This window comes from Passer montanus, unplaced genomic scaffold (assembly GCF_014805655.1).
Source record: "Passer montanus isolate IOZ18808 unplaced genomic scaffold, ASM1480565v1 scaffold10, whole genome shotgun sequence".
NCBI classification, from domain to species: domain Eukaryota; kingdom Metazoa; phylum Chordata; class Aves; order Passeriformes; family Passeridae; genus Passer; species Passer montanus.
This window is the reverse complement of record NW_024356505.1, coordinates 38161087-38185793: the sequence shown is the minus strand read 5'-3', so window position 1 is coordinate 38185793 and position 24707 is coordinate 38161087. Positions and strand designations below refer to the sequence as shown.

Sequence of the window (24707 nt, the reverse complement as noted above, 5' to 3'; positions counted from 1 at the left end):
CACGGTGACAGATGGGCAGAGTATGAGCCTGGCATGGGAGAGGCCATTTCAGAACTGGCTGTTGCTCCAAGCCATGTGGCAGACAGTCCAAACTCATTTGTCACAAAAAAATAAGGCTCACACTGGAATTACCAAAAACCAAGGCTCAGGGAGAGCCCCTGCCTGCAGCTCAGCCTGGCACGGACACTCAGCCTGCCAAGGAGCATCATTGAAAACCTCCCATGAAATTAATGAGCACCCAAGAAGGAAACAAAACAAAGCAAAACTCAGCAAAGCTTTTTTTTGCTTTTTTTTTCTTTTTTCCCTCAAGATAAATTATGAAATCCACAAGCAGGAAATTTTGATTCAGAATAACAATTTTATTTTTTCATTACTACCAAAAATTAGGCTCATGCCAGTAATATAGCTATAAAAAATACTGGGTGTTTTTTCCCATCAGGAACACTAATTTCTATCTATATATATACTGACTTCTAGATCTGTACAGCTGTCCAACTATTAGTATATATTTACATCCAAGTTTTATTAACACTTACTTTGAGGTCTATTAGAAATGGAAATTGGACTTAGAACCACAATCAGGCACTAGAAGTCATCAAATGCCTATGAGGAAAGTGTCCCTTACATCAGCACAGAAAGGGCAACTTTATCAAAATATACATCAGCTCTAAAAGCAAAGGCACTGGCACCTACACTGAGAGGCAGAAACAAACTGTCCTGGTGACAATTTCCTCCCAGATGTAGATGTGACAGAGTTCAACTCAACTATTTTTATTTTAATCACTATTTTTACACACGTATAAAACATGATCTCATGTAGGTCAATGGATATGGGAAACATATACATTCATATGTGCATACAGACATGGTAACAAGCTCTTACAGTTTTTTTAACTGCCATTTATTTTAAATTTAGGATGGTTAAATATTTACTGGCTTCAAATCAGCTTGTCAGTGCCCCTACTTGGGTGGCCAAACAGGCTGAAATGACAGGAGGATTTTCTCCTCCTGATGGAAACCCGATGGCTCTTGGCTGCCTGAAGAAAACTCTGGATACAGGTGATTTCCATCAACTCTCTGTTTTGCCCTTTAAAGACTTGCAACAATATTGCATTTAATTCTCCTAGTTTCTTCTTGATGAGTGTCAGACATCCTTGTACATTCAGATTGATGGGGTGGGTTTGGAGGGGTGGCTGAGCTTTTTTGTTTATTTCAAACTGGGGCATTTAAAAAATAAATGAATAAATTTGTATTCCACTCCCAGTAATAAAAATGTACTAAATTGAAGTACAACCAAGTCTTCTTTTGCTGGGTTTCCCACTGCCTCCCTTTGAATTGAGGGCTGGCCCCTTGTCAGCAGGATCCCTTTCATCCTGCTGCCCATCATTCCCTCCTCCATCAGATAATCCTGCCCCCCAGGCTCCCAGCTGCAGCAACTCGGGTTTGCTCACACCTCCCAGGGCTGCTCAAAGGCAGCACCGCCTCTGCTCTCCAGCCTCTCCTGCGCTCAGCAGAGGGGACACAGCTGAGGGGGAAATGCCTTCCCCAAAGGCTGACACGCTCCTCTCTCCCGTGGCCCGTAACACTGAACAACAAGCAAAACACACAAGATGCTGGCAAAATACCCTGCATCTTATACTGGATTAAATTGCAGTTGCAGTTCACCATCACCCCACTAACAGAAGGTCTTGAAACCCTTCAGGCTCTGATCTCAGGATGGAGCCGCCTCACCCGTTTTGGCCGTTCATTATCCCACAGATCCATTAATTGCGGTGCAAATTGCATGTGTTCAGCACTAATTCTTGTAAAAAGGGGAAAATGCAAGGGGGAACGCATGAAGCCGGCAATACAGCTCTTTATCCTGACAAACCTCATCAAATGTCAAATTGAAATCGTTAAGCAAACCAGCACTTCCTGCAAACCTGTGATTTGGGGTTGCAGTGACTAGCCATGGCAATTAGTTGCTCAGCAGTTCAGGAGGCTCTGAGAGATGAGCAGTAGGAGAAACCAAGCATTGCAGGATGCAGAGACCAGATGGTTTTAGGCTGAAAATAAATTAATATCTCCCAAATGATAATCTCTCTTTCCAAAACATTAACGAAAAGTTATGCAAGGGGGAAAAAAACCCCAAACCAACAAACCAACCCCAAGCCTAAGCTACATTCTTTAACTAGATAAAAGAACATTTTGTTCAGCTTTGGAGTATCTATTGTAATTAAATGCTCTAAAAACAGGACAACAGCCCCGTGCCATCATGCATACGAGAGACAAAACACAACAAAAAAACCAAAAATACCCAAGAACCATGCATTTCTTACAGAGCCTGAAGAATTCCTGCCTCTCGGCAGCCTCCTGCAGTGCACTCGGGCATCCACCTAAATGAATGCAAAACCTATCTTCCCCTGCCAAGATAAATTAATTTAATAACAAAAACAATCAAAACCAGAGAAACCCAGAGACAACCGAACCCCTGCTCTGACTTACAGCTCTGTAAAATCCTGCAGTCTGGCTGGAAACGTCCATCGAAGAGCTGCATTGAAAGCTTTTCCCTAAAGGCAAGCGCATTTAAACATCTCGGGCTCTGCTACGGAGCCGATGCTGCAACAGATGGGGACCAGGGCTGGGTGTGCTGGTGCCTCCCATCGCGGCACGGAGCGGGGCTGGCAGCGCCGGCGCTACCGCAGCGCCGGGAGGCGGGCGGGCTCTGCCCGCTGCGGGCTGCGTGCCAGCCCCGCCTCGGGCACCGCGGGCAGGGCCGGCTGCCCGCCTGCGGAACCTGCTGGGGGCTCGGACATCACGGGCAGGGTCTGCTCCCCGCCTGCGGAACCTGCTGGGGGCTCGGACATCACGGGCAGGGTCTGCTCCCCGCCTGAAAAACCCGCCGGGGGCTCGGACATCACGGGCAGGTTCTCTTCCCTGCTTGCAGAACCGGCCGGGGGCTCGGGCATCACGGGCAGGTTCTCTTCCCTGCTTGCAGAACCGGCCGGGGGCTCGGACATCACGGGAAGATTTGGCTCCCCGCCTGCAGAACCGGCCGTGAGCTCGGCTGGGGGCTCTGACATCACGGCCAGGTTCTCTCCCCCACCTGCCATGGACCCAGCCGGGAGCTCGGACATCGCGGGCAGGTTCGGTTCCCCGCCTGCAGAACCTGCCGGGGGTCGGATATCACGGCCAGGGTCGGCTCCCCGCCTGTAGCATCTGCCGGGGGCTCGGACAGCGCGGGCGGGTCATTCAGCAGCGTTCTGGGTGAGAGATGCTCAGGGGGCACAGGGGAAGTCGGAGGGTTCAAATAACCGCAGGCGGTTTTAATGAGATTGGAAGAGGGGGGAAAACCCCTGTTTTCAATAGCAGAAGTTTCAGGTGATGTCCTTTCAGGTGATATCCCTCGGATACCTTGGGGAAGGCAGCACAGAGCAGTAAATGCATTTTCAAGGCTGGAGTCTCTGCTGCTCCATAACAGCCCTATTCCCCACTTAACCACAGCTCCACTTTGTAGCTGCACAAAAGTCACATTATTTCTCCGGGCTTAAGTTTTCCCATCTGCAGCGTGAACAGGGGATGACTTGGCTAACTTGTTAATTTATTATAAAGACCTCACTGGGAAAATAAAGTGTCTGAGCACAAAGTATAACCATCAAAAGTATCACCATCCAAAAGATAACAGTTATTTTGAAAGGGCACCACATGAGCAAGTGCTTAGCAGAGCAATGCAAACTCTCCCAGTAGGAGCTGAGGGATGGTGGGGATTTGAATTTTCTTCTTCATCAAGCTAAATCCCTCTTTTATAACGCCATTCAGCTTTGATTACAACCAGTCTCACAGTGTCCTTCACTGGCAATGAAATTGTTCCCCAGACCATGGGGACATATCCCTGGCCAAGATGCTATAGAAGGCTGGCTCAGATGAGGACACCTCTGCTAGAACAAAGCAAAAGAAAGCAAAAGGCAGAAAGGTCATCCCTGCAGCTTCCAATACTTGAACAGAGGCATCAAAACACCATGCAATGAACTGACACCTCTCTGGAGAAACAAGTGGCCACATCTTGAGCCACAGAGCATTGCCAGTTCTTTCGTGGTCATCTCAAAATACCATTTGTGATGATCTGTTGAAAAACTCCCTAAGATGGGGGATTTGCTTTAATTAATGACTCCAGGTCACTAAACCGCTAGATCAGTGGAGTGGACTTGGTTTACACATCACTCTCAGTCCATTCATCCCATTCACTGGATGATGCTGCACCCTTTTACAAGAGGATGCAGCCAACACCAACCTTAATTCTGCTACATCAAATAACAAACACCACTGAGGCTGGGCAGTACTTCAGCAGCAAAAGAGATGAGGTCCAGGTGACACCCCTCATGTGCCAGGCAGACAGCACATCCCAGGAACCATCCACTGCTCTCTCTTCCTTCAGTGTGCTAAGTGCCTCTGATAGCACAAGCCCCTTGGGAGCAAAAAAGCTGAAAATGGTACATAGTGTTCACTCACAAATGGCAGCTATTACTTGAATCCTTTCAAGACAAGATCACTGGCAGCACTTTTTAACAGAAACATGCACAAATATTTGGTGTTTAGAAGATTTGTCCCCAGCTAAATGAATATTTTATGCATGCAGAATGTACAAATAGTTTAGGAAAATAAACAAGCTTCCTCTTAAATGCTCTTTAAGGGGTACAGCAGAAACCAGTCAACCAGCTGGAGCAAGGAAAACACATTTTGTCTTTCCTCCTTGAGCTGTAGGAGAAAGGAAGGAATCTGTGGCTGACCTAGAGAGGGTAAAAGGGAAGATTGGATTCATAGTTAAATAAAAAGGGCTCTCCTGCAAAGCACAGTTCAGATCAAATGCTTCTGTGTATAGGTAGCTTCTAAGGATTATTCTGATGAGCAATCAGATCAAATAAAAAGGGGCATTAACAGCCAAGAACATGTCCCACATCCCTAAATCATCCCTTTTAAATAACTCACAGGCTCAGTTCGATGTAGCCAATCCAAGAATCATCCAGACCTATTAAAGTGTTAAAAAAATATAATAAAAAAACCTTGAAATTGTTTCTGGTCTCAAAGTCTGATTGGCACAAATTCCACCTCAAAAACATGCCTTTTCCTCCCCCACCTTTGGATAAGGAGTGTGAAACAGATTGCACAACTACATCTCAGATAGGCAGAACAGTTAATGGTTTAGATACCATTTCATAAATATTTGCTGAACTAGTTGTTGGATTCTGTCCAGTTTCTGACAACCATTAAAAACATTGAATAATTTGCCATATTCTTTCACCCTTCTGGGGTGAAAAATAGGCAGAGAGATTTTATTGCTACAATTTCTTACCATTATTTAATGACTACTCGCATTTATGTTGATGTCTCCTGCCAAAGAAGACAAAATGATTCTTGAATCTACAGGCCTGAGGTGTCTAAATCCCATTTATGTAAATATTTATATATTCTTTGTTAAATATTCCCATACTGAATACCTGGGTTCAGATGTGGCTGTATTAGCAAGTAGTGAAGATCTGAGAGAAACCAATCAATTTCTAAATAAATTCTTTCCCATTGGGATTTCCAGTGCCTATGTTCTACCAGAGATGCTGAGGCTCAGTGACTAAAAGCAGCAGTGAGTTACAGCACATCATCTAGCACAAGATGGTGCAATATGGGAAATCACACAAATGAAGTTATTCGATGATGTTTTCAACCACCCTTTACTGACATGAACAGGGATCCAAAGCTCCAGCCATTTCCTTGCTTCCTTACATATTAAGGAGACTTCAGGAGGTTCCAGAAAATGCTTTATATAATCAACTTTCCATGACAATAGATTTTTCAGATATTTTCTTTTCTTTTTCCTCCCAATTCTTAAGTCCTTGCATCTCAAGCTCAGCAGTCATTATTAAATTTATAACCACATGTCTTAAAAAAAAAAGTTCCTTTTAGAGGGCTTCTAGATCACTCACACATTTGGACTGACTGTAGGATTCTCACACTTTACCAGGCAGAAACTCTGGAGGAAAAACAAATTACCAAAACCTGCTTGTGCCTTGGACTGTGAATTACACACTCACCTATGGCCCAAAGACCAAACTCTGAGCAAAGCAGATTTATGACTGTCACATTTCCACCAGCATAAAGCTACAAAATTCCCTGCCCAACTGAATCAGGCATTGTTGTACTGGTTTATTTTTCCATTTGAAGAGTTTGGTTTTCAAAAATTCAGAGCCAGACCCCTCAATCAGCTTCAGATTTGACTGCACATAATTCCCGCACAATTTCCTTGAACTGTTCCAAAACACCAACTCAATTTCATCCTTTTAGTCCAAGTACAAGCCTAAAGTATCATAAATTTCTAACTGGCAGTACAGCAACCTTCCACAATTTCCCAGAGGAGACAGAAAACGTCTGGCTATTGGTTGTTGTTATTTATATTCCATAATTTTCCACAAAGATATGGTGGGTTTGTAAGTACTACATAAATTAGATGAGTTCATGGGGCCAGCTTCCATTATTGTTTCCTTTTTCTTATGAGGCAAACTGTGCCCTGAAATCAATGGAGCTTCTGTCTGTGAAGATATCAGTTCAGAACACAGCAGATACAGCAATTATTGAAGTGCATGGTGAGCCAGAGCTCCGCATGGCAGGGCAGGGCTTTTGTACAGTGTTTAATTAAGAAAGATTTTTCACATTTTTTACAGCCAACACAGCCATCATATCCATGGTTGCCATATCCCCACTCCTACTGAGCACAAGCAGCAACCAAAAGCAACGTGCAACACAGATGTGCAGCTTCCAGCCAAGAAGCCAAAGCACCTGGGCAATGCTCAGATGGGAGAAGCAAGTCCTTGAAGGGCAGGGAAAGCCACAGCAGCAGCTGGGAGACCAGCAGAGCCCAAGGGGAAGATGAAATAGGGAGAAAAAAATTCCTAAACTGCACCATAAGACACCAGCTCTTAGGAGAACAGCCAAAGTATCTCTCAGGAGTGGATGTTGGGCAAAGGACAGTTGTGATCTGCAAGAGTTGGAAAAGGGAGTGCAAGAAAAAAACCAAAACATTTTGCCCCAGGAGTAAGAGGTAGGGATGAACTGCAGAGTCCACCCAACCCAAATCAGGCAAAACTGCAATGCAGGATGATATAGATGGTACAAAATGGAAAGAGGAGAAGAGAAAAATATCCCATGACGAACAAAATCCACATTTTACTCATTTTTTCATCTCAAGCAGCCACAATTTTTTCCTTGCAATTTTTCAGCATGATCTACCAAGCAATGAACCAAGTAGCTGGGATTCCTGACTCACTGCTGACAAGCCAGAAGGAGAACATCAATGTGAGAAACATCAAACCCCAGTGAGCAGTCGCCCATCTCTCCCGGGGGAGGGAGCACCCTGCCAGCCTCTGCAGTGAAGATGGATCACACTGCACCAGGGATGCCTCAGCCAGCTCAGGTGTTGCATTCTCAAACCTAGTTCTTCAGCAGGACTCACACAGAGAGGTTTTTCCCTCTGTATTTGTATGTATACCCAGATGCAAATGGCATTGAAATGATGAGGTGTTCATACAAAGGCAGTACTGGAGGCTGCACAACAGCGGCCTCGTGCCTGCTCCACACGGACCCCACTGCCCTTCCCACCTGTCCAGATCTCACAGATGGAGGGATGGAGCCTCCTTCCTGCATCATGGTGGGGAGGAAGGGGTGGAGACACTTCTGGAGAGGTGCCAGGGCAGAGCTGTGCTGTGTCTGGGGTCGGTGGAGGTCTCTGGGTGCCTGGGGAGAATTACAAAGTCTGAGCTGGGACGCAACATTCAATAACTCAGGGAGTGAAGGACCTACACTTTGAACTATAATCCTCTGTGGTGTGGGTGAAACCCCTCAGAGGTGTCCTGGTCTATGAAGATGAATAAACCAGAGAGCAAAATTACTGTCAGGAACTTGGTGGTGCTCCTGTGATGCCTCTTTCAGCTTTTCTTGAGGCACTTGTGGGGGCTGCCACACTGGTATCAGTGATGGTCTGGGAGGTTTTGAATCAGTAGCAATTGGTGATTCAGGATGACCAGATTTAAACACTGTGGACTGGCTCAGAGTCCCCATTGCTTTCGTTCTCTACAAAGGCACTGCAATTTAAAAGTTTTGAAGGACACAGGATGGGTCTTACCTTGCTTCTACTGCATCCCTTAAGAGCTTGGATGAGAAACACCCTTTGTGGACCAGAAACAGTCCCACAAGACAATAGAAGAAGGTTACTGCAGCACCTAGAAATGGGAGAAAACCACAGGGGAGTAGGATCTGATGATTTATGGGTAAGAACTCCAACTAGGGGCTTCAGCATAAAATCCTTTTATACTGTATGCAAAGGCTATTGGGATCTATAAAAATGTGAATTCTGCAATATGGCTTTCAGCTTCACTGGTCCCAGAGTGGGATCTCTGAAGAGCAGCACTTCCACGAGGACACAACAGTGGCCACATGGATGAGTGGAGATGCCTCAGCTCTGCTGCTGCCTCCTCCATCTCTCTGCCTTTGGGCTGCTCTGTGCTCCAAAAAATCCAGAGGAACAGGGTGAAAAAATGAGGCAGGAAGGAGCAAAAGGTGATGGTAATTAGCTGCACATAAACTCAGCCACACCTGAGCAGTCTGTAACATTTTAAGACTGGCTTAGAGATTGTGGTGGAGAACATGTAATGCTACAGCACATCTGCAGCTCTCAGGGGAGCACTAATTATTTACCCAAAAGAAAACATCCCACTACAATAACATTCCAGGACACCCATCTAGGAATTAAGATGCTCTTGCACGCTCACAGCAAGTTTTATTTTCTTTGAACCTCATGACTTAGGTTTGGCTGTTGTGGTGGATGCTGAGTAATTTCATTGAAGTTGTCCCCGTGCCTGCAGGGCCCAGGTGAGTTACCCACGTCCTCACATCTTCGTACAGCCTGGCTAGGGACAATTTGTTCTTCAGGTCAGGGATTCTGGGCTTTCTAAGGCACTCTGTGCACGTAGCAACTTTGCTCTTTGTAGCTTTTAACTTTTGTAGGTGTGCAATAAATAGTAACCATTAACTCTGAATTGAAACAAGGGCTCACCTAGAAAAGGATAAAGTGGCTGCCTACATACAGGAATGAACAGTTAAAATATCATCAAAGGTTTAGAAGCTGGAGTACAAAGATCTCTGCTGGTATCAACTGGCTGTTAAAAAAAGAAAAAAAGAAAAAAAGAAAAGGAGGTAAGAGCACCTTGCAGCATTTAAAGTAGGTCAGCACTGCCAGAAAATAAATACTTTTAAATACATCGTGATGCAGAAACCTGACACAGGGTTACAAATTCACCAGAAAGAACTTGTCAGCCTAACTAAAATAGAAGTAAATGAGTTTATCCACTCAATTTAATTTAGAGACATGCAGCAGCTGGGGCTGATGAGATGGGTACGAGCCACATCAACACTCACAGACTGGCATGAACTCCCTAGGAATAGTTACATCCACAGGGTTATTCTGGATCCTATTGGAAGGAGCAGCCAGACTCTCAGACTGTAACCAGAGGTGATCTCAGGGATTTCTGGAATACAGATGGACCATTTCCCTGAGTTTCAGCCACTCCCAGGAGCAGCCAGACTCTCAGACTGTAACCAGAGGTGATCTCAGGGATTTCTGCAATACAGATGGACCATTTCCCTGAGAGCTGCTTCAGCCACTCCCTCAGCACCAGGGGCTGCCCAGCTCTCAGCAAGGTGCTCCACAAGGCTGGCACAGAGCAGACACGACACACTGGGGCCGCAGCTCAGGGACCCTCCCAGCACAGCCACATCCCCTCCCCAACAGGATGCAAAATGCTCAGAGGCAAAGCCCCACTGCTCCACTCTGGCACCCACAGTGGAGCCCTGGGCTGATCAGCTCTGAAATAGATGCCATCCATGATAAAAGTCCAGTGTTTAACTGCCAGAGGAGTTGTGGATATAGGATGCACCCAGTGAGAGTGAAGTCATTTTGAGATCAAATATTTGATTACCACCACAGGGACTTATTTACAAAAAATAAAAAACAAAACCAAAAACAAAATACCAATCAAACAAATTTAAAAAAAACCAAACCAAAACACATAAGAGCATATGCAAGTTTTTTTTACTTGTATATTTTTACTTTTTACAAAGTATAATATACTTGTATATTTTTACTTTTTACAAATTTTACTTCCTAATTTGGTCATGTAAATAATAATTTAAAATAATCTACCCACACCAGAAAGAGAAGCGTGCTCTCAAAGTCTCTCACTGCAGACAACAGCACTTTAAATACATCCTGGACACAAAATTTGCCTCAAGAAAAGTGAATGCAATTTGATTTTAAAGAACCCAACTAATAAAGAGCCAACACAATTTTAAAAAATCAAAGACAAAGTACAAATGATCACATCAGAAGAAACACTTATGTCAATTTCTGCAGTATTCTTGTTTTAATTTTTTTTTGTTTTCTTGGGTTGGGTTTTTTAAAGGTAAGACAAGTTGCACACAAAGCAATTACTAAGGCATGTATATAACTTTTTTCACTTAAGAAGTTCATGAAATAATTTAAAAGGGGAAGTCTTTTAAAGGCTGTAACCTTTATATCTCACAAAAAAGGGTGTAAACTGTCACTCAATTAATTTTATTCATGCTGTGGCCCTGGTTAATAAGAGTAATAATGTGTGTGAATACATGTACATCTACCTGAGAAAATACACACACACACACATATAAATACGGACACATGCATAACAACTACTGTTGCAGGTGATTATTTTTAGTTCTTCCCCCATTCCATGGCCTCCCTGTTACATCTACAATTTAGATGGTGAAGGATGACTTTGTGGTTGAGCTTGGCAGGGTACCCACATTCTATTCCCAGCAGACTAATTCCAGCAAACCCTGAAGGCTGATGGGTCTTTTCTCTCAGTCATAGATTGACTAGATTTGTTTAGGAAGTGTTAATTTATTTTTTTAAAATACTTTTCAGTATTTTGTAGAACTGGAAGAAAAACAATGATTATTTTTAAACTTTGTACATTTGACATAATATTGACTTAAACACACAAATAAAATGGCAGAAACAGCTACAACCTACACACAAAGCATCACTTGTTTGATTCCTCACACTGAAGCTGTCCTCCACAGACATTTGGGCTTCCAATCCTGCCCCAAACACTCCAGATTCCAGTGGGGGCAACACCACAAGCCCCAAACTGTTTTGGGGAGAGTCTATGAATTGTGTTGAAAAAATACTGAAGATTGCAATCAGAACATTAATTATGTCATATCAATTTAAAAGATCAACCATTTTCTCCAAGGCCTAGAATAGCCCAAGTTGAAAAAGATCTCAAAAAATCATCCAGACCAACCTTTCATGGAAAGAGAGCCTAGATGAGATTATCTAGCACCCTGCCCAGTCACATCCTGAAAAACCTCCTGGAAAGACCAATTCCATACCTCAAATACCACATTTATACAGTGTTTGTTTTGATCACTGTGTTACAGTGCTGCACTGGGTAACAAAACTCCAGAGGCTTTTGAGCTGGCAGAAATCCCCCTGTGAGTGCCCAACCACCCCCCTCCAGCTGTCAGCACCAGAGCAGCTTCTGAACAGGAACACGTCCCATAAACAGCAGGATCATCTGTTTTGAAGGTTGGAGACTGAAACCTTGTGTCTTGGCAACATTCAGTAATTCAAAGCACATTCTTATGGGTTCCATAAAATGCCTTTTTCTTCCTTTTGTAGTACTTTTGAGCCTCTACATATTTTCCAGTGAGAACAGGGCTGGTGGACATGGGTCCCAGTCCCAATCTCTCAGTTGGCTCCCCACATGGACCTGGGCAAAACTGTGCTTTGCTGTGGCAGGTCTAATGAGACCTGATAGACCTAACATAAGATCTAATAAGATCTAATATAAGATCTAATTTACCAGCAAGAACAAGGCTGTGCAGGCACATTTGCAAAATTCAGGAGTATCAGTTTAGAACAAGCAGGTACAACCAAAACTCTTCTTTATTTATCATGAAAAGAAAAAAGCATTAATGGCTGTTCCAAAAAAATTTACTGTTTTCATTTCTCGCCTCCTGGTTGTTCTTTGTTGTTTTTTTAGACTACACTGTACAACCTTTTAACAGAACATACAGGAACAAGTATTGTTCAGTGAAATTCTGATGTAGAGATAATAACATGGCATTAAATAAGGAAGCACCAAGAAACCTGAGAAATCTTTTGGCTACAACACCAGAATTAAGTATGACAAACAGCAGCTTTGGATCTTGATCAAGAAACAGCCAGTGGTTGAGGGCTTTGCAAACAACTCCAGAAAGGCTTTCAACCTTGCCCTTGTTGTTGGATACCTCTGTAGAGCTCATGCCAAAGATAATCCTCCCCTACAGCCCAGTAATATATTCCAAAAAGAGAATTTTATTTACTTTAGGATATGTTAATTACTATGTTTGTGTGTGTGCATGTTATTAGCAGCAATTTCTTAAGAATGCACAAGTTGTCAGCTATTTTGGAAAAAAAAAAAGGAGGAACTGCAGCTACAAAATACTTCTGGGTCTATCCTCTCCTAGTGCTTGAATTAAAACATTATGAGCATGGCATAATATACCAGCTACAATGTCCTAAAATAGAATAAATATTTCCATCCACGTACAGCTCAAGATATTTGTTTCTCCAGGACCACTGCATCTCTTGATTGCAAAGCAGCTTTTGAAAACAGATTTCTCAGTCCCTGAGCTTTCCACTCGAATGCTTCAGAAATATGCCCATTTAACAAGTTGCAGGAGGACCTTGGGGACCTCCTGCTGAAACTCTGACAGCACACAGACATTGTAATAAACTGGCTTCCACCTCAACTTAAGCTATTTTACAAAAGGTTTTTCCATACAGAATTCATTCCTTGGTGTTCAGAGTCTGATTACCACTCTTCAGAGCATCAGTAGAGATTTCCACTGAAAGATTATCAGCAGAGACTGTTTCTGGGAAAGGAATAAGAGAAATGTATCCAACTTGAACTTTGCAGTGCAGCCTTTCACTGCCTTTGGAAGCTACGCTGTGAAGTCAGATTTTTTGTGTGGTACATTGACAACATCTCAAGCACCAGTAGAAAAGAAGCTAATTTGGTTTATTTGCTCTAGGGCAGGAAGAAGGGAAGCAGAAAACATCTGGAAGAAGAAAATCAAGCCCTTACAACTGCCTGGAAAACACCATTTCAAATGCTAGATTTCAAGGTCACGGAAGGAAGTGACCACTGACTGGACTATATTTAAATGCACTATGAAGCTCAATACTGTGCTTATTTTTAGGCAAGAATAATAACTATTCCCCTTTCTTCTGTACAAACTTATTTCTAACAGGCATCCTGTCCAAAGAGGCATCAAAGAGGCAACTCCTAACACTGCAGGAGCACAGTAAGGGGCTATATGGATCCTACAGGAACACTTTTTATTTTTTTCCTACCACCAAAGTCATATTAGCAGTGCATTTCCAGGATGAAGTTTCCTTCCCCAGGTCCAAGTCCAACATCCACTCCAATCAGTGATGATCCAGATGTTGTGTCAGACTCCAGGTTACATCCCAGCTGAAAGGATGTCCAGCCAGTATCCCTCAAAATGTCTCAGCCTTACCCTGTGACAATTTTAGCTGTGGTCTTCCAAGCCAGAACTTGCCCAGACAAATGCTTCAGAGCCACCCAGAGAAAAGTGAGCACTAGCAACATCCACTAGCTAATGGTTAATCTTTCTGAATCCATTCCTCACTTTGGTTTTACAAAAATTAAGAGGTTTATCTTAGTGCTAGAGTTTGAGCTTCATGTACTGAAAGAACAAGCATAATGTTCTTGCATGAACTGATTGTTGGAACACTGGGAGAAGGAAAGGTGATTCACATGCTCGAGGTTAAAGCAAATGGAGGTGTCCAGGACAGAATTTTCCTTTTCCTTTTCCTTTTCCTTTTCCTTTTCCTTTTCCTTTTCCTTTTCCTTTTCCTTTTCCTTTTCCTTTTCCTTTTCCTTTTCCTTTTCCTTCCTTCCTTCCTTCCTTCCTTCCTTCCTTCCTTCCTTCCTTCCTTCCTTCCTTCCTTCCTTCCTTCCTTCCTGTGCTTTGCATGGCTGGTTTTAATCTTTTTATGTGTGGTCCCATTTCCAGGGCCACTTCAGAAAATTACCTAACAAACCCTTCCTGCAGGGAAAGTAAATTTCAGAATAAAAAGCTGGTGGCAGTCTTGATTACTCCAGCCCCTTTCCTGCAGCACATCATGGTGGTGGATTGTGGTTTCAGTGACACTCTGCTGAAGCTGTGACATGCTCTGCACTGCAGTAGGTCCCTGCCTATGGGGTGTAATAAATGTTCTGCAGATCCTTGTAGCATGAAACCTTTAGAGATGGCAACTACCAACACTGACAGAGGAGCACCTCTTGGAAAGAACTGGCATCAGTCACGGAATGAAAAGCAAACACAGCACTTCAGGGATGTATGTCCAAGTTTCTGTCTCTCACAAACAGCCCTGCACACACCCCACCAACACGCTCATGGCAACCAGTGCCACTGCACACAGAATTTCTGAGACATTCATTTTGTTGTCCTAAGCAACCACCAGATCAGCTTGTTCCTCCAGATATAACCACAAACATTCAGCAGATTAAGCTGAGCTCTCTGGCCAATTTAATGTCTTTTTTTTTTTTTTTCATTGTGGAAATGAGGTAACAGGACAATGCAGGGCAGTCCATATTGATCTTATCCCACTACTAAATTTCTTCAGTTTATGAAAATCACTAAGAGGTAGTTCCTGTGTCAGCTACTCAGAAAGCTGTACAGCAAGTCAGTGCCTCTAAGACATTACAAGACTAGTAGTAAAGTCATAAGTTTGATGTATGGCTTCAGCTACAGCACATGCTCAAAACAAGGATTGCATCTGAATCTAGTATTTTGCAATTGCTATTTTAACAACCTGTTTTAAGTTGCCTTCAAGTCTTGCCAAACTGTAATGAGAAAGAGCAGAAATTTTCCAAAGCTACATCTGCCCAAAGAGGAACTATCTGAGAAAACTTCAGCCAAAATGTTTAAGCCATTCCTAAAAAAATGTTGCAGAGAATATTTCCATATAAGAAACAATTTTCTGGTGAATTTTAGAGGGAGATTTCTAGCTCCTCCTTGGGTTGGGTTTAAGAGTTATGACTTGGCAGGACAGGCTGCATAAGGCAAACATTTATGTTCTCTATACAAAAATGAACCTAAATTAAATTACTTTATACAGGGATGCTTACATTGGACAAGCACTGGCAGCAGTGGGACTGAAAAACGGAGCCCCTTCAAATAAAGGGGAGTGAAAATATGGGAGATAATGTGGCAGACTAACAAGTAAGCAGCTGTGGTATCTGAGAATATCTCAAAAGGAGCAAGGGATTGAGAGGTAGAGGACAGAATCTAATACTTGCTGGACAAGGAGACTGAATTTGAGTTCAGACATCCACAGAATGGAAGTTTGGATTAAGAAACAGACATGAGGCAGGGACAGGGCAAAGTGGCTGAAGGCATAGGATGTGAGACAGCTTTATTGGGAATGAGCAAAAGAGACTTCACTTCCTGTCCACCTCCAGAAGATTAAACAGAATCATTCCTCCTGGAGAAAGCAACAGGACTGGGCAAACTGACATTATCAGCAGGAGTCAACTAAAACTGGACACCTAAGTTCAGGTGTCTCACCACAAATGCCTACATGTAACCTAGTGTTTGAATTCCCAGGACAGAAAATAGATGTAAAGGGTGGAATTCAGTGGCTGAAATAGAGGTCCTTGCCATCTGAGACAACACAGGTGAGGACACAGGCTGACATCTGCCACAGCACCTACATGGGGCCTGCACTCTATGGGAAAACACTTCACAAATTTGCCTGGAGTCCTTTGGCAGAAAACATGTCACTGTTTGTGACTGATATATCCTCTCCAGAGAGGGGACAGCAGCAGTGTCCCAGGGTCAGAGAGGAAAGCTGAAGGCCTGGCAGGGCACCTTAGCACAGCTCCAGTGGTAGCTTGCAGGCTTATAAATGGGCATCCTGATGGATCTGCAGAAAAGAACAGAATTGAAGTTGGACAAGCTACTTGTGTCCAAATGTTTCTCAGCTTTTGGGGCACTGACTTTGTAACCTTACCAATATTCTTTCAACACTTGCATATTCTTGTATAAAGACCTTATATATGAATTTGGACTGGAGTAGCCAGAAGCATCTGATGAAATTCAAACAAATCTTTGATTTGTGATAGTCCATAAAGCAGCACTAGGCATACATAATGCACAGCATGTTCTCTACAGATAGGTACTTTTGCCAACTAAAGCAACCCCAGAGATGGTTTTCCTAACCACTAAACATAAATATGCTTAAACAAATGGTTTATGAAATCCAATAGCAAGGCACTGAGAGCAAGGCCAGTCTAGTTTGATTTCTCTGCCTCCTGTTTATCTCTCCTTGAGGAATTCAAACTGAGAAGTCCTTGTGTAACTCGTGAAGACCAAAGAGGAAGCTGAAAGCACTGTGAAAAGGTTAGTAAAGAACAACTGGAAACAGATACATGCTTTGCACTATGTTAATCATGAACAGTTTTTGTTTGAAATCTCAAACACAAGCTCAAGCAGCTCAGGCCCCAAACCTGATATTTGGCAATCACCAACCTGTGTGCAAAAGAATAAAGAAAATCCTGCTCTTTGTCCTGCTGTTAGAGCTGTTTACTTTCTGGCGTGAGTTTGCAGTTCCTGAGATCTTAGAATAAGTTCTGTAACCACAGAGCTGCAGAAGTTTGAGAACTGTATCAGACCTTGGGCCAGTAGTTCAACAAACAACTACAAAAGAAGAGTTCAGATCTTCAAAGAGAAAGAGGAAGGAAATCAGCTGTCAGCTAGCTTAAAAAAAAAAAAAAGAAAGAAAAAATATGCAGATGATTTATCGCTTACCAGTTTACCTAAGAAAAAATCCCAGCAACCACGAGCCCGTGAGCTGCCAAACACATAATGTTTAAATTTCTCATTAATGAAATAAAATGGCCACAGAAAGAAAACTGTAAGTACAAATAAACTTCCTTGGGCAAGCAGCATCAGCGTGGGCACTAAAGAAGTTGTTGAAGTGGAACAATGTGGCAAACCTGACATTGATTGGATTTAAGGCTCTAATCATTTTCCCTTGCACACGAGTCTCATATCTGTTGTTAACTTTAATGAGACTTATGTGCCAAGCCTGCAAGGAGAATTGGTCCTTAATTCTCCTCGCTGCCAAACTGTTTCATTAGGAAGTATTTCCATGTCTTCCTGTCGAAGTTTCAGTCGGCAGTGCTGACACAGACACAGCGCTGGTGACGAGGAATTCTCCTCAGATCTGGGAGCTGTGGTGAGAGAAGGGCTCAGGTACATCCAAGACTTGTGCCAACAAATGTGACTAAAGATCTAAAGCTTGTTAGCTTCTGCTTGCCCCTGCAGTGGCTCTGGAGGAATGACTTTTTCTGCCTTTCTTTCCTTAGTTTCTAAAAAGGATAAGCATTTGTCGCTATCTCCCTGATGGAGCTATTTGGAATTGGGATGTGTTTGTAGAACTCTGTGAGAAGTTTTATTTGAATGTTACTCTTTATTTTTTAATCCCACCAGCATTTCTCTGAACTCTGATGGTAATCTTTGGCCTGCAAATATTGTATGTGATTTCACAGAAATGAATGCCAGGTGAGCAACTTCACCACGCTTTGCAGTGATTTAATGGGTATGTTTATAGTAATGATCTTATAAACCCAGAGTAATTGAACAACAAGCCACAAATCAGTTGCAGCCTGGAAAATCCTAATTTGAGGCCACTTTCTGCCTCCATCTGCATAACATTTTAAATTTGTTGCTTTTCATTTTAATGCTAATTTACCCTGTGTGTTTCAAAGACTACTTCAGCCTGTTGGCAGCTCAGGAATGGGAGCAGACCTGCTGCTCCTGGCAGCAGGTGAATGCCTTGGCCCTTGAAGAGCTGTCCAGATTCACATTTCCCCAGCAGCTGGCAGTCCAGCCAGGCCTCTTTGCTGCAGAGCTCTTCTGGGGGAAATTCCTAGCTTATTTTCAAACTTCTGAATAGCATTTTGGCTTCAGAGTTTCCTTCTGCTCCCCGCACCCTGAGGGTTTGTCTGCTGGACTGCCTTGGCTCCAGAATTCAGATATTTTTGGCTTGAAGGTGGCATTATTTAGGAATTACTCAAAAACCTTTCAACCATGTAGGATAAACAAAGAGAACCAAATTACCATTTTAAGGTGTTGAGGCACACAGGCAGGTAGGATGTTTTTCCAGGAGTTGTTCTTAGTTGCTATAGTTGATACCAATATTCCTTCAGTTTTATGTAATGCTATTTGTGGTCAAAAATATTCATGAATATCAGCAGGGAAACATGACCTGTGGAGTTTGCTGTTGTTGGCAATGTAACACAGACTCTGGGTTGCTATTGATATTAATATATGATATTTGTTAGCAAACAGTATTTATGCTGTGGGTCATTTTGGGCTTTCTTGGCTCCTTCACTAGCAAGGCTCAATGTCATTTGGGATAACATTAAACTGAATTCTCAAAACTAACTCTGCACTCTTTCAAACTGAAAATGCAATTCCTGTGAGTTGAGCTGGTGACAGCTCTTCAGCAAAAACATGTATTTTGTTTTTCACTAATTACAATGTTCCAAGATCTCCTAAGTGAAACATATTGAGTTATATGTGTGCTGTCAATCAAGTTTGCCTTTGCTCATGCTGCATTCCTACATAGAAAAATAAGCTAAATTATAGATTGTCACTTCCTTTAGTAGCTCTTACAAGAAATGTGCACATCTCAGTTGCTCAACCTCTGGCCAGTAATGATGCCTATAAAGCTTTACATTGGTGTCTGATGTGTTTTTCTCAGGTTGTTTTTGTGGATATGAATGGTAACTTTGGGATTTTGCCTTGTTTTTCTCATGTACAACTTTACTGGGGTGTTTGGCCTACTTCAGTCCCTGAAGAACTAAAATTTATCTCATGGGCTTGATCTACATGGCAACAACACTCACACTGAGAAGAGATGTAATCATGCTGGAATATGTGCATTTTAGGACGTGTTTGGGGTAAACTGTATCCTGTATGTGAAACCAGAGTGTGAGCCTAAGAGATGGGGAACAGATATCTAATGAGGATGAAGGTTAAAGACTGTGTTTTATATTTGTGTTAGTTGGCCAAGCAAAATTATGAAAAGGCAGAAACAAGAGGAAGCAGAAAAAATGGCAACTAGAAATGCAGATATATGTGTTATTACCAAAAATCAGCCAGCTGAATTGACTGCAGTGTATTAATAGTTCAGCTAAATAAAATTAAGTACTCCCAAAAGTTACACAGTTTAGTAAACTGCAGTGCATCATAACCAGATGAAACTGGTTTTTACATACTCACTGCTGATTAAGGCAAAAATGGCATTACTGAGATAACTTTGTTTCATATCTGAAAAATTCCTGTATGATGCTGCTTGGAGACATCTGCTTTTGCACTGGGGGAAAAACTATGTGCTTGCAAATGGAGTAACCTAGAAGAGATGTTCCCAAAGTAACAATACAATGTTTTAAACAATTGGGAAATAATATTTTAAAAATTGATTTGAAAAATTAAAGAATTATTCTGTACTATTCCTTTTATGAGTTTGTAAGAACCATTATAGATTTATAAGACAATTGAAATATGGAAGGGGAAAAAAAAAGGAGAGAAGAGCAGAAAATCAAAGCAAATTTCTTCCTGTTTTATCTTGGGATCCCATACTTCTCTCTTCTGTTGCCTGATTTTTTAATCTCATCTTGTTCCTTCAGTGAAAGCAACAAATCAAATAGTTTTGGTTAGAAGAAATAGCAACAAAATATCAAAGTCAGTTGAAATACATTAGATGTTAGTGTTTTTGGGATGACACAGTGGCATTATCCTCCTGGCATTGTCCTAGGGATATTGTGGATTTTTTTTTTTTTTCTGCAAGGGCATCTGTGCATTCCCACTTAGGGGATCTAGTGTGGAGCTGTGAACCTCTTATTGAAATGTTGTACAGCTACAAGACTGGGCCTAAAAAGCTGAGGGTGCTGAGATGGCTTTTATTTAATCTTTCTCTGTGTGTGATCAAAATCAAGATCCCCTGAGTGTGGAGACGATAATTTCAGTGCTCACTGTGAGAGCTTGGGCTGTGTCTGACTCCAGAAGAAGCACCTAGGGCTGCTCAGTGTGCTGGGCTGGGGGACAGGGATTGGGACAGGCTGCCCTTTAGTGCCTCTGTGAAGGTCCACACATCCCATCCCTACTGAAAAAAAGAAAAAAAAAAATCTGTGTTCCCTTGAAGGGGAAAATTTCAACTGCAACAGGTTAGAGAAAGAAGGGAGACAACACCTAAATATGAAGCAGAGAACAGCTGGCTATTAGCCAGGCTGCTAAAAGGGAGAAATACTCCAGGATGAGTCAGTGACGTGAAACTGCAAAAAAACCCCAAATGTATCCAAATGGTACATTAGGAGAGATGTCAGACAGGCAATTTAGACAATTTTTCCGCCCCATAAGACTTCTGTGAGTCTAATTTTAGATCTTGTTTGTCTAGAGCATCTTCAAAACACAGTGCTCCAAAATGGAGCAGTGCAGAGAACAAGAGGAGGATTATCACATGTGGTCTGTGTTGAATAGAACTGGGGTTTCTAGAATAGGAAAGAGAAGACAAGAAAGAAACATGCCAGTGGTTGGTCAAATACTCTTCATGGTCTCTAAGAGAAGAACAAAGATAAATTAAGTTAATTTGCAGATTAAGATTTCGGTTGGACAGCAGGGATAATTTCCTATCAATATGACCCCGAAGTTCAAGAGACAGCCAAGGGATGCTGAAGAACCTGCTGCTCTGGGAGGTGGTAGATCTTTCTAGTAAGAACTCCTATGAAAAAGAGCTTAGCCAGAGATGGTCTGATAGCTTTGGAGGCTGCACCTCAGTTTTGTAGCATCCCACACACTCCACCTTCATGGAGAGGATTGTCTTGGATAAGAGAAATTGCAGCATTATCTACTCTTCCCATCTGGATTCAGCAGAGGCAGAGCTTCACCTGAACATCTGTGTGTGCAGGGCCAGGATGGGAGAGCTGGTTGTGGGAGCACCATCTGCTGCTTTAGCAGGCATTCCCTCTTTTCATTGATCCTGCTGGATTTTTGTGACCCATCTGCCATCCATGGCCTCAGTCCAGTCCAGCTGCACCTATCCTGCTTTAATGCAAGAGCCTGCACTGAGTGATCTCCCAGGCTCCAGAATGGGAAGCCACCTTCCAGAGGGTATGTCACAACAACGGGGCTGAAGACCTTGGCTTTGATTTCATAAAGGCTGAATCCATTTCAATTGTTTTCTCCCACAACAGATAATCATGAACTATCTGATGATTCCCAGCAGGAATGAAATATAGTTCTGTAACATCAGATCTGGTTTCCTTTACCCCATATAACAATTGGAAAGAAAAATATATATTTGAATAGTCCTGATTTTAAGTGTCCCAAGAGCCCTCCCACATACTGCAGTCTTCAACATATTCTTACAAGAACAAAATCTGTAATAATTTTTTTTGCCTTTCATTCAGTGCATAGGTATTAAATTTGTGGTACCAAACGACATTCCACAAACAGGACTCTATGCAAGGTCTACACTTTTCAATAAATAACATAATTAACAAAGTAAATAACCCCTAGAGCACATGAGAAAACACATACATACTGACAGCCATTCTTGCTCCTTCAAACACATCAAATCCACTTTCCCAGTGCACTCAGAACCTCAGGTGGGATTGGTGGACAGAAGGGGTTGGGCCATCCTCTGCTCCCACAGTGAATGAGCAAGGTGCTGCAGGTGCCAACCTCTGTGTCTCAAGTCCTCTTGTTTGGCACCAGAAATGTGGCATTATTTTAGCAGTACCTTCCCAGCAGCAAGACCCAGGGATCACCTGAAGGAAAGAGACCTCCAGAAAAAGTGCAAAGTTCAACTCACAAACAGGTCAAGTAGATTTTCTGATCAGGTCTCTTTTTATGCTATGTTTACACAGCAAAGTGCTCCAAGCAGGTTAAGATCCCACCCAGGCTGTTCATCAAACACTTCAGCTACCTCTAAGCATTCTTGCAAAACCCAAGAGCACTTTTCATTTTGTTTAGTAAGAACACAGCACAAAGAGTGTCCATAAAGTCAATCACAGGCTCAAGAGCAAAGAGCTTCCTGACTCATGAATGTTCCTCAGCCAACACACCCTTCTTCATCTTCTCAAGGGTTATGGAGCTGGCTGAAGACTGCAGCTGGAAGAGCTTTGGCTTTGGCTGCACTGCCCTTGTCTGCTTTGCTGCTTATGGATTTTCCTTCACACGGCCTCTGGGTAACACTGAGGAAAGCCCTGTTCCACCACAGTGGGCTTGCTGTGAAAATATTTATATAACAAAGAATTTCTGAGAGTGCAAGGGTGAAATATGACCCTGGCATAGTAAGACATTTAATAATTAAGTATGTTTATGAGTTTTGAGATACAGAAACACTGCCCTGATTAGTATCAAAGTAGTAAACACTATCTTCAAAAGGGTTTTGTTACAAATGTAAAAGTGAAGAAAGAGAATTCAAAGCAGCCAATAATGGAAAGCTTTAATTTCAACACAATTCTTTATTCCTTTTGTTTTAGCTGGAGAAACACAGACATGGTACAATGCCCAACCAGCCATGCAGCAACCTGTCCAATTTATAGCAGTGCTTGGCAGTTTAAGATTTTCTTCAGGTGCTGACAGTAAAAGAAAAGCCACATGACTGATTACAGCCTGCACTCTCTCAAAAGACAAAATAAAAGAGAAATGGAGAAAAAAAATATCCCTGTTTGGCTGTCATTTGGGAGCTAGACAGAGAGATTATATTGTTCTATGTCCATCTTTCTGTCCCTTATGAAAGCATTCCTCAGGATGACAATAAGGAAAGGCCATTGTGGTGGCAGGTCAGGGCTGGCAGTCAGGACAGCAGCAGTGCTTCCTTTGGCCCCCAATTCCCAAATATCAGATTTTAACTCTCAGGTTACCAGTGGTGGATCCCAGAAGTGGTACTGAGCCCATGGTCATCTTCTCATTTAGAAAAGTAGTCTTATTTCAACCAAACAAATTTAGATTCACTGGTTTCTAATTTTGGTCATCTCTTGGTTAGCAATTATTTTCTTGAAGTAGTTCTTGGGTACATCACTAAGCCTAACACATTCTTTTGCTCTCAACTATATTGACTTCTGTAGAAAAAACACATTACTTCAAAAAGGTTAGAAAACTGAGTAAAGCCTTCTGTCCATTTTTGGGGGGAGGGGAACAAAAACCAGGTTTACAGTCTGAAACTTCCTGTACCAAATTGGAAATTTTAAAATATGGATCAAATTTGCAGTGTAAGGAGTTTAATTATTCTTTAAAAACACAATGTGTTTTTCCCCACAGTTATCCTATACTGCATTATACAAGTAACCAGCCCAACTGTACAAGGGATGCTGAGAAAAAGACAAATTTTCACCACGGCCGCAGAGACTGACAACTGCTGGAGGCAGGTTACTAGACATAGCTGACAAATTATTTCACCTGCTATTGCAAATCCTGCATTCCTAAGTACTTTAGACAAACCTCTTAATCCACCACTTGAAACAATTCCCAGGCTGAAGCATTCAAATCAAAGTAATATAAAGTTAACCCTCAACAAAGAAAAGCCTCATGGCTTTACAAAGATGTGCTTTACAGCAAATTTAGCTTGAGTCAGATATTTGCAAATTCATTCAGACCTGACTGAACTGCAAAGGCAGCGGTTTTTCTTTTAAGGAAAGAACTAAAAGAAAACACACAGTTAAAAAAATATTAAGATAAAAATCACACAAATTAAGAAGCCACAAAGAAACAGAAACTGTCAGGCAGTTATTTTTAACAAAACCCAAACCACCAAGGTATTGCTATAAGGTAAAAAAGGTAACTCATTAAACTTACAATAAAAATAGATTAATCCAGTCAGAAAGTTTTCCTTAACTGTTTTGAAATTAAAATATGTGTATATAAACCAGGTCAACAGCAGTTCTACTTGTGAATTAAGATACTGTTGTGAATTATAAAATCTGCCCAGATGTAGGTTACAATTCCTCAGTCCTGGAAGACTGTATTATCAGGTCATCAGGTCAGGAATTAAGAATTGCCTCTGTCACTGATATACCTTCTGACTTTTATTAAAGCAAAGCAAAAATCCAGCTTTCAGTTCTGTTTAAATACAGAATATAAAGCCAAAATGCACTGAAAAGACAACCTGTGTACTGTCACCTGACAATTTATAGTCTGTGCTGGACAAGGATTTGCTAGTGCTTATTTAAGCAGATCTGTGCATGATTCGAGATCATAAAACAATTCAAAAGGGAGGGAATTTCTAAGTCTTTAGACCCAGCTCTTACTGAAAGTAGGGTCTACAGGGAACTTCAACCAGGGTGCACAGGGCTTTGGCCAGCCTTGTCTTGAAAACCTCCAAATATTCATAAGCTTTAAGATCTGAAAGAAACAACTCCTTTCAAAACAACACAGGAATTCTTTTCTCAAAACAGTGGTTTGGTGTGGTACTCCTCTAATTGTCTCTGACATGGAAGCATTTTATTACTGTACTGAACATGTTTTCCTATCACCTTCTCTCTTTTAGTTCAGCAGGCCCA

The 24707-nt window shown here is 42.1% G+C and overlaps 1 protein-coding gene across 2 annotated transcripts in view; it reads right to left on the bottom strand.

Annotated features, from left to right (window-relative positions):
* Positions 1 to 24707, bottom strand: part of PRKAG2 (protein kinase AMP-activated non-catalytic subunit gamma 2) — a 210675-nt gene that overhangs the window by 156602 nt on the left and 29366 nt on the right. Inside the window, exon 1 of one of the 2 annotated variants that reach the window (XM_039705336.1) lies at positions 2485 to 2637. The exons of the other annotated variant lie outside the window; for it this stretch is intronic. Within the exon in view, the coding sequence (XP_039561270.1) occupies positions 2485 to 2565 (81 nt within the window). The 5' untranslated portion in view covers positions 2566 to 2637. Of the gene's footprint in view, positions 1 to 2484; positions 2638 to 24707 lie in introns of those variants that run through there. 2 annotated transcript variants of the gene reach the window in all.